Raw genomic sequence first — 15284 nt, 5'->3', positions numbered from 1 at the left:
TTGGCACAGTGGTGCATTATGGGACAGGGTATAAAAAGCCACGGGCACATGAGGTAGAGGTCTTTGGCGGGAAGCAGAGTCCCAGAAGGAGGGTGGCGGCTGCCTCCCCTTCTGCAGCGGTTGATGGTGGTCACAGGCAGTCGGCCTGGTGTACCGGTGGTGTGAGGCTGAACCCAGAGGTCCAGGAAGGCTGACTGAGGAGTTTAGGCACTGCGAGACTCTGGAAAAACAGTATCGTGAGTACAGGGGATCTGCCCAGGAAGGGGACCACTCCGGGTAGTGCAGTCAGTGGACGGGTGTCAGCTAGCCCAGAGGGGAAGGGGGTACTAGGGGAGTACCCTGAGGAAAAATGATCTAGGAACACTTATCTCATCTTCATTCAAGTGGCAGGATGAAGTATCGGCCTTGCCGCATTCTCAGATTAGAAGTCCTCAGCATTGTGAATAGTTAACAGTTGGAGTATCCCATGGTCCTCCTTAGTACTGGTTTGAGCATCTACCTGTACTGAGGACCATTCTTGATCTTACAATGGTTACAATGGCATGCCCAGAAGCTGTTTAGTAGGGAATGACGTGCCTGCACCGGAAGTGACGAGCGGGGCCGGTGCAGGCGCATTGATTCCTGGGAGCGATGACGTTCAGCTCCCAGGAATCAATGCAAGCAGGAAGTGACGGCGCAGGCCGCGGCCGCAGAGGGAGGAAGAGGAAGAAAGGTGAGTATATTTTCTTCAATATCAAGGTAAGTAAACAAAAAAAAAAAAAAATTGTGACTATCCATTTCTTTTACAGGTGACACTGAGCAAGCGGATGGCCCAAAGTGGATTTTTAGGCTGGAAATCCGCTTTAAGTTTCTGCAACAGTTGCTACGGGTAACCCAGGGGAATCCCTAAAGTGTAATATCCAGCAGCCCTCTAGGGGGCAGTGCTACATTAACTTTTACCGGTAAGATGATCAGATGCCCACAAACTTTTTGGCCATACGTCTCCTTGAACAGGGAGACCCACGATAATGCTTTCCGATGCCGATAGCGGTACACATGTGGCACTTTTGTCCTTCCCTTTTCTTTACAGACAAGTGAATGGCCAGACTCCACTTACTGAAATTTTCCAATCTCTGAAAACCCACGAGCCCCTGATGGCCGGAGCATACCGCACTTACCTGAAAGTGTTGGCTTCGGTCACATTCATCTCCCACTTGCAGATCTGAAGGCTCTTCCATCTTTCAAACAGCTCCGTCTCTTTCACCCTGCAGTAAAGAGAATTTCCACACTTCAGAATAGCAATAAGATTCTTACTTACCATGCAATCTGACAAAAGTGTGGCAAGCCTTTAATGGACCCTTCCAGATACTGCTGCGCTACCCCTAAAGCGATATACCATGTGCGAGTTTCAATACTAAAGTGCTATAGTGCTCAGAGACAAATATTCAAAGTGTTTTTGCTAAGGGGCAAGGTTTAATATATAGCACCACATCCCATATCAAAATGTAAATTTTAAGGAAGAATGAAACACAGGATTTTTACGGTGCTAAAAAAAAAAATGATGAAATACAAATCAACAATTATAAAAAAAAAAAACGTATTTTTATTTGATACAAAAAACATACAAGATAAAACCATTGTAAGATCAAGAATGGTCCTCAGTACAGGTAGATGCTCAAACCAGTACTGAGGACCATTCTTTATCTTACATAGTTAGTCAGGTTGAAAAGTCCATTTGGCTCATGGAAGTCCATAATGGCAAATGGAAGACTATTTTATAAGCATAATTTCTATAAAAAAAATGATATATATGCAGTGTATGTGGTATGTGTTTATGGAACGATTGTATGATATATACGTTATTGCTCACATTTCGTCCATGAGATAAATAAAAGATAGTTCTTAGATTTTTTTTGGAATATGACTACCAATTGTTAAGAAGAGAAGATAAAGAAAAAACTTTTCAATGCATATTTTGTATTTTATTTTTACCAAAGAAGCGCACAGGTGCACTATGTGCAGAGTTCAGAGTTCAGGGATGCGCTTTGTGCAGAGTGCAGAGTTCAGGGGTGCGCTATGTGCAGAGTGCAGAGTTCAGGGATGCGCTTTGTGCAGAGTGCAGAGTTCAGGGGTGCGCTATGTGCAGAGTGCAGAGTTCAGGGATGCGCTTTGTGCAGAGTACAGAGTTCAGGGGTGCGCTATGTGCGGAATTCAGAGTTCAGGGGTGCGCTATGTGCAGTTCAGAGTTCAGGGGTGCGCTATGTGCAGAGTTCAGAGTTCAGGGGTGCGCTATGTGCAGAGTTCAGGGGTGCGCTATGTACAGAGATCAGAGTTCAGGGGTGCGCTATGTGCAGAGTTCAGGGGTGCGCTATGTGCAGAGTTCACAGTTCAGGGGTGCGCTATGTGCAGAGTGCAGAGTTCAGGGGTGCGCTATGTGCAGAGTTCAGAGTTCAGGGGTGAGCTATGTAAAGAGTTCAGGGGTGCGCTATGTGCAAAGTGCAGAGTTCAGGGGTGCGCTATGTGCAGAGTTCAGAGTTCAGGGGTGCGCTATGTGCAGAGTTCAGGGGTGCGCTATGTGCAGAGTGCAGCGTTCAGGGGTGCGCTTTGTGCAGAGTGCAGCGTTCAGGGGTGCGCTATGTACAGAGTTCAGAGTTCAGGGGTGGGCTATGTACAGAGTGGAGAGATCAGGGGTGCGCTATGTGCAGAGTTCAGAGTTCAAGGGTGCGCTATGTGCAGAGTTCAGGGGTGCGCTATGTGCAGAGTTCAGAGTTCAGGGGTGCGCTATGTGCAGAGTTCAGAGTTCAGGGGTGCGCTATGTGCAGAGTTCAGGGGTGAGCTATGTAAAGAGTTCAGAGTTCAGGGGTGCGCTATGTGCAAACTGCAGAGTTCAGGGGTGCGCTATGTGCAGAGTTCAGGGGTGCGCTATGTGCAGAGTTCAGGGGTGCGCTATGTACAGAGTGCAGCGTTCAGGGGTTCGCTTTGTGCAGAGTGCAGACTTCAGGGGTGCTCTATGTACAGAGTGCAGCGTTCAGGGGTGCGCTTTGTGCAGAGTGCAGAGTTCAGGGGTGCGCTATGTACAGAGTTCAGAGTTCAGGGGTGGGCTATGTACAGAGTGCAGAGTTCAGGGGTGCGCTATGTGCAGAGTTCAGAGTTCAGGGGTGCGCTATGTGCAGAGTTCAGGGGTGCGCTATGTGCAGAGTTCAGGGGTGCGCTATGTGCAGAGTTCAGAGTTAAGGGGTGTGCTATGTGCAGAGTTCAGAGTTCAGGGGTGCCCTATGTATAGAGTGCAGAGTTCAGGGGTGCGCTATGTGCAGAGTTCAGAGGTGCGCTATGTGCAGAGTTCGAATCTTAGCCGGTCCCTGCTAAACCAGGCAAGATTCCAATTCGCTATGGCTTGCTTAACTGACATCAACAGTGACACTTATACAGAAAAATGATCAGCTAAGGGAGAGGAGTGCAGAGTATATGGCAGTAAGTGGTATGTGCAGAAGAGTGTGGAATATATAGTGGTGGGTAGTATGTGCAGGATGGCGTCAGTAGGGCAGTGGATAGTATCAGTAGAGCAATAGACAGTGTACATTTTTTTGTTTAATATTTTATTTTTTACAATTTTATTTTTGTATTATTTTTTTACAAACATTTTTTTTGAGGGCAGTGAACAGTGTCAGTGGAGCAGTGCATGGTGTCAGTTGTTTTTTTATTTTTATTATTTTATCTTGTATTACTTTTTACAATTTTATTTTTACTCTTTTTTTTTTTTTATATTTTTTTCAAAGTGCTTCAGTTGGGGGTGGGGGGGGGGGGGGTTGTGGATGGTTATGGCTGGATGGTATCAGTAAAGCAGTGGACAGTGTCAGTAGTTTTTATTTTTTTTTTTTTATTTATTTATATATTTTTTTCAAATATATCAAATATATTTTTTTTATATTATATTTTTTATATTATATTAGATTTTTTTTTTTTTTTTTTACAATTTAATTTCTTTCTTTTCTTTTTTTTTCACAATTCTTTATTGGGGGGAGGAGTTTGGCAGTGGATTGTATCAGTAGAGCAGTGGATGGTGTCAGTAATGTTTTATTTTTATTTTGTTTTTGTTTTTTTAATATTTTTTTTTTTTTTTTTTTACAGTGCAGGGCTTCTCAGCTGCATCGGTTGTCATTACAAGGTGGACGGGAACACCAACATTTCACGCTAGACAACCTCAGCACCAAAAACTATGGAACAGGGATTTCACTAGGGTTACACCAATAACAGTTTGGTCAAGTATTTGCTGATACCAAATACTGATACTTGTCCATATGCTCCTGTTACTAAAACTGATATTTTGCGGTGCGATTTGCGGCAATACCAAAAACATTGGGTGCAAAATGCACTGCAAAGCATCGCATGCGTATGCCCCTACATCTCCTCCAGCCCTGTGAGAACCTCCAGTGGCTGTGGTTTGCTATCATCGGCTGACCGGGACACCTATGTAGATTATTTTGCTTGTGGCCAGATATGTTGTGTAAGTGCTAACATTTTTTAAACTGCCCACTAGATGGCGCTTTCCCCTTTCTATACATACATACACACAGGAGGGGGAAATCACATGCGATTCGGACAGGAATTGCACCGCATTCCTCTTCAAATCGCATGCAATTCTTTGCAGTGCGATCCGGGCCCATTCATTTTGTATTGACGCAAATTGCACCGCAAAGTATCAGTTTTGGTATCGGGAGGATTTAGGTGAGTACCGATAGTTGCACAAATGCTTGGTATCACCACCGTTACCAGTATCAGTGCATCCATAGACCATACCATTGAAAGCTCCGAGGTTTAACAGAAGCTAGTGCTTGACTCATCCAACCATGGCACTTAAATAGGACTTTTGCATGGATTGTCCCTTTAAGAAGCTCCCAGGGGGGTTTCTTTTATATGGTCCTGCCTAATCCTTGTACGAGCGGTCTCGTTTCAGAAGTAGGATGTTAAAAATAGTGGCAATTTTTTATTTAATTATACATTGTTGAGCTTTCAAAAGGAACAGAGATGAGTCAGCACCGCTATTAAGTGCCTTAAGTGGCAGCCAAACTGCGATAATCTTGGCACAGCTGTTTCTAAATGCTCCAGCCATGCTACGTGGTAAGAGGAACATAAGAATAATGGAGTGACGTTTTCCTCCAACGTACTGCTGCAACTTTTGCTTCTCGGATGAAAGAATAATGGATGATTGTATACGGGGTGAGCAGGGCGATTGGAAGATAATCTGCTGATTTTATAGGGGATGTATGCTATTTTCTACATCATTTTTAATGTGCTAGCGACTTCAAATTGCTCATTTATTCTTCAATTTCTTTTTAATAAATATGAAATATTAGCAGTTATTTATTTCCATGCCATCGCTTTAAATTAAATTGGGGGGGTTGGTATATTTTAACCACTTCTGACCCAGAAGGATTTGCCCCCTTAATGACCAGGCCATTTTTTTGCGATTCGGCACTGCGTTCATTTCAAGGAAAATTATGCCGTCGTGCGACAATGTACCCAAATAAAATTGATGTCCTTTTTTTCCCACAAATAGAACTTTCTTTTGGTGGTATTTGTTCACCTGTGCGATTTTTATTTTTTGCGCTATAAACAATAAAAGCGACAATTCTGAAAAAAAAATTCACTTTCTGCTATATAATTTTTCCAAAAATGTTTTTTAAAAATCTACATTTTTCATCCTTTTAGGCCAATTTGTGTTCTGCTACATATTTTTGGTTAAAAAAAATCACAATAAACTTATTTTGATTGGTTTGTGCAAAAGTTATCTCGTCTACAAGCTAGGGGAAAGATTTATGTCATTTTTATTTATTTATTTATTTTTTACTAGTAATGGCGGCGATCTGCAATTTTTAGCAGGACTGTGACATTGCGGCGGACAGATCGGACCCCTAACTGACATTTTTGACACTTTTGGGGGGGGGGACCAGTGACATTACTACAGTAATCAGTGCTAAAAATATTCACTCTTACTGTAATAATGACATTGCCAGGGAAGGGGTTAACACCAGGGGTGATCAAAGACGTAAATGTGAGCCTAGGGGAGTGATTCTAACTGTGGGGGGAGGGGCTTGTGAAATGACCATAGAGACATGTGTTCCTATATAGAAGGATTACAGGCGCACTGTGATCATTTCACTTCTCTCTCAGTGGGGAACGATCGTGGGTGTCAGACGGCAATCGCGGCTGCCGGCCCCATGCATCGGCTTCCCCGCTGCATAGTGGCGGCGGGCACTTGCCTCCTAGCACCAATCGCGCGACTGATGTAGGGCTACATCGGTTCGCGCAGCCGAGCCAGCCTGCCGCAGTAAATGTGCGGCGGACGCTCCAGAAGCTGTTAAAGAAGTCCTCTTTTCTGTTAGATCTCTACCTCCTCCTCGATGTAAAATGGAGAGTTAGTTCTCATTCACATAAACGTACTAGAGCTGCACGATTCTGGATAAAATGAGAATAACTATTTTTTTGCTTAGAATAAATATCATAATTCACTCACAATTCTGGGCGTAACATCATCTTTCACATTATACAAAAAAACTGGGCTAACTTTATTGTTTCGTTTTCTTTTTAAATTTATTTAAGTGTATTTTTTCCCAATAAACTGCATTTGAAAGGCCGCTGCGCAAATACAGTGTGACATAAAATATTGCAAAGACCGTCATTTTATTCTCTAGGGTCTCTGCTAAAAAAATATAAATATATAATGTTTGGGGGTTCTAAGTAAATTTCTAGCAAAACATACTGATTTTAACTTGTAAGCAACAAGTGTCAGAAAAAGGCTTAGTCTTTAAGTGGTTAAACTGACCTCATTTGTAGACCGAAGTTCATCCCTTTGATCTCTAAAAAGAACCAAATGATACAATGTTTCTTTTTATCTCTCAGAGCTGAGTGATTTTGTGATAAACTTTGCCTGCTTTTTTTATTTTTTGACAGCTGTGAGCAGAGAACAGCTCTGCACTTGTTACATGAATCATGGAAATGCTGGATTAACCAGTTCTGGACCGGAAGGATTTGCCCCCTTAATGACTAGGTCATTTTTTGCGATTTGGCACTACGTTATTTTAACAGAAAATTGCAAGGTCGTACGACGCTGTACCGATATAAAATTGATGTCCTTTTTGTCCCACAAATAGAGCTTTCTTTTGGTGGTATTTGATCGCCTGTGCGATTTTTATTTTTTTGCCTTATACACAAAAAAAAGAGCAACAATTCTGAAAAAAAAAAATATTTTTCACTTTCGACTATATAACATTCCCCCAAAAAAATTTAAAAATGTTTCATCCTTTTAGGCCAATTTGTATTCTGCTACATATTTTTGGTAAAAAAAAATCCCAATAAGTGTATTTTGATTGGTTTGCGCAAAAATTATCGCGTCTACAAACTAGGGGAAAGATTTGTGTAATTTTTATTTATTTATTTTTTACTAGTAATGGCGGCAATCAGCAATTTTTAGCGAACTGTGACATTGCGGCGGACAGATCGGACCTCTGACGTTTTTGACGCTTTTGGGGGATCAGTGACATTACTACAGTAATCAGTGCTAAAAATATGCACTGTTACTGTAATAATGATACTGGCAGGGAAGGGGTTAACCTAGTGGGTGATCAAAGGGTTAAATGTGAGCATAGGGGGTGTTTACTAACTGTGGGGGGAGGGGCTTATGAAATGACCATAGAGACATGTGATCCTATATAGAAGGATCACAGGCGCTCTGTGATCATTTCAGAGAGAAGAACGGTCAGCTGTGTTTACAACAGCCGACTGTTCTTCTCTCTCAGAGGGGAGCAATCGCGGGTGTCAGGCGGCAATCGCCCCCCCAGCACCATGCGCGCGACCGACTTAGAAGTACGTCAGTTTGCGCAGCCAAGCCAGCCTGCCGCAGTAAAACTTCGGCGGGCGGTCAGCAAGTGGTTAAGATCTTCAGGGGGGTTAAATTGAGATCACGATTTTTTAACGATTAATCGTGCAGCTCTAAAATATACTCAGGTGTACATCCATGCAACGGGCCGTGTATACCTGCATGGGTTAGCACAGGTGTTCTATGCATCTGCATGCAGACAGTCCCATTCATGTCTTTTGGACTTCAACTAAAGTAACCACCTTTTCTTCAAGCCAAACCCGAAGACTTTAGTGGCACACTGCAAATTGTTTTTGTAGCATAGACTATAGGACTGTAAAAGACCAGGGACATCTTTGGATGATCCAAGGACAGCGTTTCCGAATTACATTAAAAGTGGAAAGAGCTTAAAGGGGCACGCTGAAATAAAACAAAAGCATTCTTGTACGCATAAAATATGCCTAGATTATTAAAACAAATGTCACTGTAAAAATATGAACTTAGCCTACCTTAAAAGTGGACGGTGTCAGTCAGTAGAACAGTGGATTGTGTCAGTCAGTAGAGCAGTGGTTGGTGTCAGTAGAACAGTGGATTGTGTCAGTCAGTAGAGCAGTGGTTGGTGTCAGTAGAACAGTGGATGGTGTCAATAGAGCAGTGGATGGTGTCAGTAGGGCAGTGGATGGTGTCAGTAGGGCAGAGATTGGTGTCAGTAGGGCAGTGGATGGTGTTAGTCAGTAGAGCAGAGGTTGGCATCAGTAGGACAGTGGACAGGGTCAGTAGAACAGTGTATGGTGTCAGTAGGGCAGTGGATGGTGTCAGTAGGGCAGTGGATGGTGTCAGTAGAGCAGTGGATGGTGTCAGTAGGGCAGAGGTTGGTGTCAGTAGGGCAGAGGTTGGTGTCAGTAGGGCAGAGGTTGGTGTCAGTAGGGCAGTGGAAGGTGTCAGTAGGGCAGAGGTTGGTGTCAGTAGGGCAGAGGTTGGTGTCAGTAGGGCAGTGGACGGTGTCAGTCCGTAGAGCAGTGGACGGTGTCAGTAGGGCAGTGGATGGTGTCAGTAGGGCAGAGGATGGTGTCAGTAGGGCAGAGGATGGTGTCAGTAGGGCAGTGGACGGTGTCAGTAGGGCAGTGGACGGTGTCAGTAGGGCAGTGGACGGTGTCAGTAGGGCAGTGGACGGTGTCAGTAGGGCAGTGGACGGTGTCAGTAAGGCAGTGGATGGTGTCAGTAAGGCAGTGGATGGTGTCAGTAGGGCAGAGATTGGTGTCAGTAGGGCAGAGATTGGTGTCAGTAGGGCAGTGGATGGCGTCAGTAGGGCAGAGGTTGGTGTCAGTAGGGCAGTGGACGGTGTCAGTCAGTAGAACAGTGTATAGTGTCAGTAGGGCAGAGGTTGGTGTCAGTAGGACAGAGGTTGGTGTCAGTAGGACAGAGGTTGGTGTCAGTAGGACAGAGGTTGGTGTCAGTAGGACAGAGGTTGGTGTCAGAAGGGCAGTGGATGGTGTCAGAAGGGCAGTGGATGGTGTTAGAAGGGCAGTGGATGGTGTCAGTAAGGCATGGATGGTGTCAGAAGAGCAGTGTATGGTGTTAGTAGAGCGGTGGATGATGTCAGTAGGGCAGTGGATGGTGTCAGTCGCTTTTTTAATTTTATTTGTTTTATAATTGTTTATAATAGCCCTGTTGGGGAGCCTAGGTGAATAATCAGTGCTCTATACACCCCCGATGTCTCACTTTTAAGACAGAGAAAGGGACTGAGCACAGAGATTCCCTCTCTCCGCAGCCTCAGCTGTACAGGCCAGTATAAAATGGGAAGTGCTCTGTGCTGAGCTTCAGTGATGAATGGACCCAGGAGCAATCAGTAACTATCACTCAATGTGTTCATTCAGATAAGGAAAATGACATACAGGCATACCCCACTTTTAAGTACACAATGGGACCAGAGCATGTATGTAAAACGAAAATGTACTTAAAGTGAAGCAATACATTTTTTCATTTCTCAATGCATGTAAATACACTAGCTCCATAGGAAATCTTGGTTTGCTTGACATGGCACTGCTGACAAGGACACCAAGCTTGGGGAGCATGTTAAGGGGATCCAGGACTATGATATGGTAGATTACCTTGGCAAGCTGGCTGGCCACAAATAGGATATGTTGTAGTCCTGGGTCCCCTCTCGGTGCTCCCTAAGTTTGGTATCCCTGTCACTTATGGTTTGGGAGCAGTGCCATGTCAAACTGACCAAGATTTCCCATAGACACCAAAGTTAAAAACTGGGAGTAGTGCCATGCCAAGCTGACCAGGCTGTGTCTGTACTCGCGAGTGTATGTAAAGTGAGTGTACTTAAAACGGGGTATGCCTGTAATTACTGGCCCCCATCCCCAGGTCTCCATTCTGAAAATCCCTCACAGCAGCCAGTGGGAAAGAAGGGGGGCTGGTAACATTGTGGGAGGGGGGAGCCTGGGCTCCCTCAGTTACTTGGGGAGCCACAGTCTGGTCTGAATTATGTATCCGGGTTCTCGGTGAACTAAAACTGGGACACGATTCAAAACCCGGACTGTCTGGGTGAATCTTGGACAGGTGACAACCCTAACTACCACTTGCTTAACTCAACCAATTCAACTGAATGGGGCTCTACTGCAACTATGTACACTGCACATGGCTGCAGCACAGTGGAGTGGGTTTTTAGGGGTTAAAAACAGGTGGTGAGGAGGCAACATAATGCATCATAACCACCTGTCAAACACCTCTAAAAAGTGATCCACCCTCCAGAGTACCCCGCTGCTCTGTTTACTCGTGGTGGGGGGGGGGGGGGGAGGGTCCCTAAAATTTTTTGGTGGAGCTGCAAAACAAGGATTACTCCGTCAGAACTATTTGATGATTTTCGGGCACAGGAGGTGATTGTGCTGCGGTTCCCGGAAATGATTTGCTCAGGTGGATTGGTATACAAGAGGAGGTCAGGACTCTAATTTACAGTAATTGTTGGAACTGCTGCACAAGGAGACTACTGGTACCCGATAAACATTATCTAGTCCTGTTCCTTCCCCCAGCCCTAGAGCTGAGCAGACGGGGCCCAGAGACACATTCCGGTCTGAATAATGTGTCCGGGTTTCAGGCGGACTAAAGCCCGGACACATGATTCAAAGCCCGGACACACGATTCAAAGCCCGGACACACGATTCAAAGCCCGGACACACGATTCAAAGCTCGGACACACGATTCAAAGCCCGGACACACGATTCAAAGCCCGGACAAATGATTCAAAGCCCGGACACACGATTCAAAGCCCGGACACATGATTCAAAGCCCGGACACACGATTCAAAGCCCGGACAAATGATTCAAAGCCCGGACAAATGATTCAAAGCCCGGACACACGATTCAAAGCCCGGACACATGATTCAAAGCCCGGACACATGATTCAAAGCCCGGACACATGATTCAAAGCCCGGACACACGATTCAAAGCCCGGACACATGATTCAAAGCTCGGACACACGATTCAAAGCCCGGACACACGATTCAAAGCCCGGACAAATGATTCAAAGCCCGGACACATGATTCAAAGCCCGGACACATGATTCAAAGCTCGGACACATGATTCAAAGCCCGGACACATGATTCAAAGCTCGGACACATGATTCAAAGCCCGGACAAATGATTCAAAGCCCGGACACACGATTCAAAGCCCGGACACATGATTCAAAGCCCGGACACACGATTCAAAGCCCGGACACATGATTCAAAGCTCGGACACATGATTCAAAGCCCGGACAAATGATTCAAAGCCCGGACACACGATTCAAAACTCGGACACATGATTCAAAGCCCGGACACATGATTCAGAACCCGGACACATGATTCAAAGCCCGGACACATGATTCAAAGCCCGGACACACGATTCAAAGCCCGGACACACGATTCAAAGCCCGGACACACGATTCAAAGCCCGGACACATGATTCAAAGCCCGGACACACGATTCAAAACCCGGACACACGATTCAGAACCTCGACACACGATTCAAAGCCCGGACACACGATTCAAAGCCCGGACACACGATTCAAAGCTCGGACACATGATTCAAAGCCCGGACAAATGATTCAAAGCCCGGACACACGATTCAAAACTCGGACACATGATTCAAAGCCCGGACACATGATTCAGAACCCGGACACATGATTCAAAGCCCGGACACATGATTCAAAGCCCGGACACACGATTCAAAGCCCGGACACACGATTCAAAGCCCGGACACATGATTCAAAGCCCGGACACACGATTCAAAGCCCGGACACACGATTCAAAGCCCGGACACACGATTCAAAGCCCGGACACACGATTCAAAGCCCGGACACACGATTCAAAGCCCGGACACACGATTCAAAGCCCGGACACACGATTCAAAGCCCGGACACATGATTCAAAACCCGGACACATGATTCAAAACCCAGACCATCCGGGAAAATACTAGGGATCGACCGATTATCGGCAACACCGAAATATCGAGGGCCGATATGCTTTTTGGAATCGGAATCGGCCCCGGAGGTTACCGATATTTTGGGAAAGTGCTTGTACCGGAGTGATGCCTGCAGCTAGAGGTACCGGCGTCCATAGCCGACGGTCGGTTGTCTTGTAATGACAACCGATGTGGCTGGGAAGCCGCTCGGCTGTCATTACAAGAAGCGGGAGGGGACGTTGTCCCCCCTTCTACGGCTCGCCCGGGTCTCCCGTCCCAAAAATGATAGGACTTTTATGGTACCCTGGTTCAACAGATACTCGCATATATTAAAATTGTACAAAATTTTATTCAAAACAGCATATTTGCATTAAAACGGACCAAACGTCTGACAACAATACAACTCACATTTATATAGGTGAATACTTATTAACCACTTTAAGACCGGAAGGATTTGCCCCCTTCCTGACCAGGCCATATAGCAGAATGTGAAAAATATTGGATTTTTTTTTTTCTTCAGAATTGTCGCTTTTTTTTTTTTTTTTTTACAGCGCAAAAAATTTAAATTGCCAGGTGATCAAATACCACCAAAGAAAAGCTCTATTTGTGGGGAAAAAAGGACATCAATTTTATTTGGGTACAGCGTCGCATGACCGCGCAATTGTCCGTTAAAGTAACGCAGTGCTGAATCACAAAATATGGCCTGGTCATTAAGGGGGAAAATCTTCTGGTCCAGAAGTGGTTAAAAGTTATGATGGCATATACAGGCCTTCCATCCGAGCTCCGGGGTTCCAGTTCTGGGAGGGCAACCATGGACATCCCTCCAGAATCCTGCCTCCCATGTGCCCCCTGGGGCACGCATCCAGCATGCTCTGTGACTGCTGTGTCCTTTGGACAATCACAGTAGCCCTTTACCATGTGATCAGCTGATCGCATGTAAACAGATTTGTCGGGTATCAGCACTCCTTTCTTTCCACGCTGTGTCTGTGTGAGGAAAGGAGAGCCGTTAACCAGCAAGACTATCGGTAATCAGTACATTGTTTACACTGATAATCAGGGCTCTGATCATCAGTGTCCTGATTATCAGTGCTGCCTATCAGTGCTGATGAATGCCACCTATCAGTGCCTATCAGTGCTCATGAATTCTACTTAACAGTGCTCATCAGTGCCGCCTATCAGTGCTCATCAGCAGTACTCTGAGCTGAGAGTGTCCCTCTCATACAGCTCAGACTCAGAGCCTGCACTGACAGTACCCCCTCCCCCTTCCTCGCTAGGAGACAGCCGATCGGCTTCTTCTCCTCCCGCCCCTCTCCTGTGTGCACCACGGGAAGTGTGAAGCTCAGCAGCTGAATGTGATCGTTCACACTTCCCGCGGTGCACACAGGAGAGGGGCAGGAGGAGAAGATCGTCTGTCTCCTATCCATGCGATGGAGTAGGGATTGTCAGTACAGGCTCTGAGCCAGTGAAATAATGGGCGGGCGGGGGCGGACCTTCCCAGTGACAGAATGGCGGGCGGGCCCCCTCAGTCGCGGAACTGGCTGGCGGACCCCCCCCTGTGGCAGAATGGTAGGCCCCCCCTACAGTGGGGGAACTCCAAGGCCAGTCAGAAGTATGACCTCTGCGAAAATAATCCCGTACCACCAGGGAATCCAAGGCTGCCACCAGTGGGCTTAACAAAATTTCCTATAAATCCAAAAAGCGGGCTCATCGCTGGAAACTGGTCCAGCCAAGGTTGCCAAATCGTACTAAATTTGTCCCTGGTGTCTGTGAGTATTGCCGTAAGCTTCTCGTTCATCAACGTGCCACGCACCCATTGCTTCACCTCCTCAAAAGAGAAGAGAGGTGTTTTCCATGCCTTTGCAATGGTTTGTTTAGTAGCCATAAAAAATATGTGTTGCCAAGATACGTTCACATTTTGTTAACTCAAAGATGGGCTTATGAAGTAGAGCTTGTGACGGGAGTCATTTTGATTGGGGGGCCCTTGGAACCCAGCTTACCTTAGAGAGGTTCAGAAATCCCTCTCTCAGCTCCCTAGTCCCCTCTTATGTGTAAGTCATCTTGTGTCTATTAGGGGCACAGGATGACCAAGAAAATGATGGACTTAATGGACACTGAGAATATGGTTTGGATTACTCAAAATGGGAGAGTAATATTTGTCAAAAATATATCTCAAGGAATATATGAAGACTCTGGGACTCTAGGCCTAGGATCCATGTTAAAGGCCTAGCTGCTTATTACCAATAAAAGACTGCTTCACACAGTTGATTATGCTGATTTACTCACCCATTGTCTACTGTGGGTTCTGTGTTTATACTTAGGATAATGTGTAATGTATTTTGTTTTAGCCTTGTTGCAGTGCTGAGTTAATTAACATATTAATGATAACATTGTCTGGGTCTGCATTCCTATTCACCTATTGTTTCTGTCCAGATGGCTAGGTAATTAGTTCAGGTTAATTATATTTTTGTACACAATTTCATCTGCATAGCATAATGTAATCAAGCAGCTGACCTGGGAGGGGGGTAATCTGATCAGGAGGGGGATGTCCTCCTGTGTGGTATATATTGTGTGTGAGTCTGTTCAATAAAGGTTCCAGATCTATACAAGCTAAGTTGGGGGCTAGCATTGTATGTAGGGAGGCTGTAATATCTGATATCTATGTTCCAGACTGAAGGAAGCAGTATACTGACAGAAGAAAGCAAGCACATTGTGTGTCGGTCCAGTCACAGAGCTTCCCACGGGTCCTTGCGTATTTTAGAATGAAAGAGTGTATTGACCAAAACGTACACCCGAATCCACAGCCTTTTAACTTCGGGGCACGTCCACCATATGTGCTTCATATCGCCTTGATCAGAACAACCCCAAAAACACAACGCTGGGTACGTCAGGAGGTATTTTGCAATTCTCACTGAGGTGTAGTACCATCTGGACATAACCATGAATTAATTCTCTAGTGCTATGTTACAAAAGGACCGAAAAGGGCCCCCCACATCTTGGACCAGTCCT

The 15284-nt window shown here is 45.5% G+C and overlaps 1 protein-coding gene across 4 annotated transcripts in view; it reads right to left on the bottom strand.

Moving 5' to 3' along the window:
• ST8SIA5 (ST8 alpha-N-acetyl-neuraminide alpha-2,8-sialyltransferase 5) overlaps window positions 1-15284 on the bottom strand; it is a 152399-nt gene that overhangs the window by 24046 nt on the left and 113069 nt on the right. For all 4 annotated transcript variants that reach the window (XM_082254650.1, XM_082254651.1, XM_082254652.1 and 1 more), the window contains one exon: window positions 1158-1244. In XM_082254650.1, the coding sequence (XP_082110776.1) occupies window positions 1158-1244 (87 nt within the window). The remainder of the gene's footprint in view (window positions 1-1157; window positions 1245-15284) is intronic.

The sequence above is a fragment of the Pelophylax lessonae genome, assembly GCF_965119305.1.
Source record: "Pelophylax lessonae genome assembly, chromosome: 1".
Classification (NCBI taxonomy): Eukaryota; Metazoa; Chordata; class Amphibia; order Anura; family Ranidae; genus Pelophylax; species Pelophylax lessonae.
Note: the sequence above shows the minus strand (reverse complement) of the source record. Positions and strands in the feature narration are given on the sequence as shown.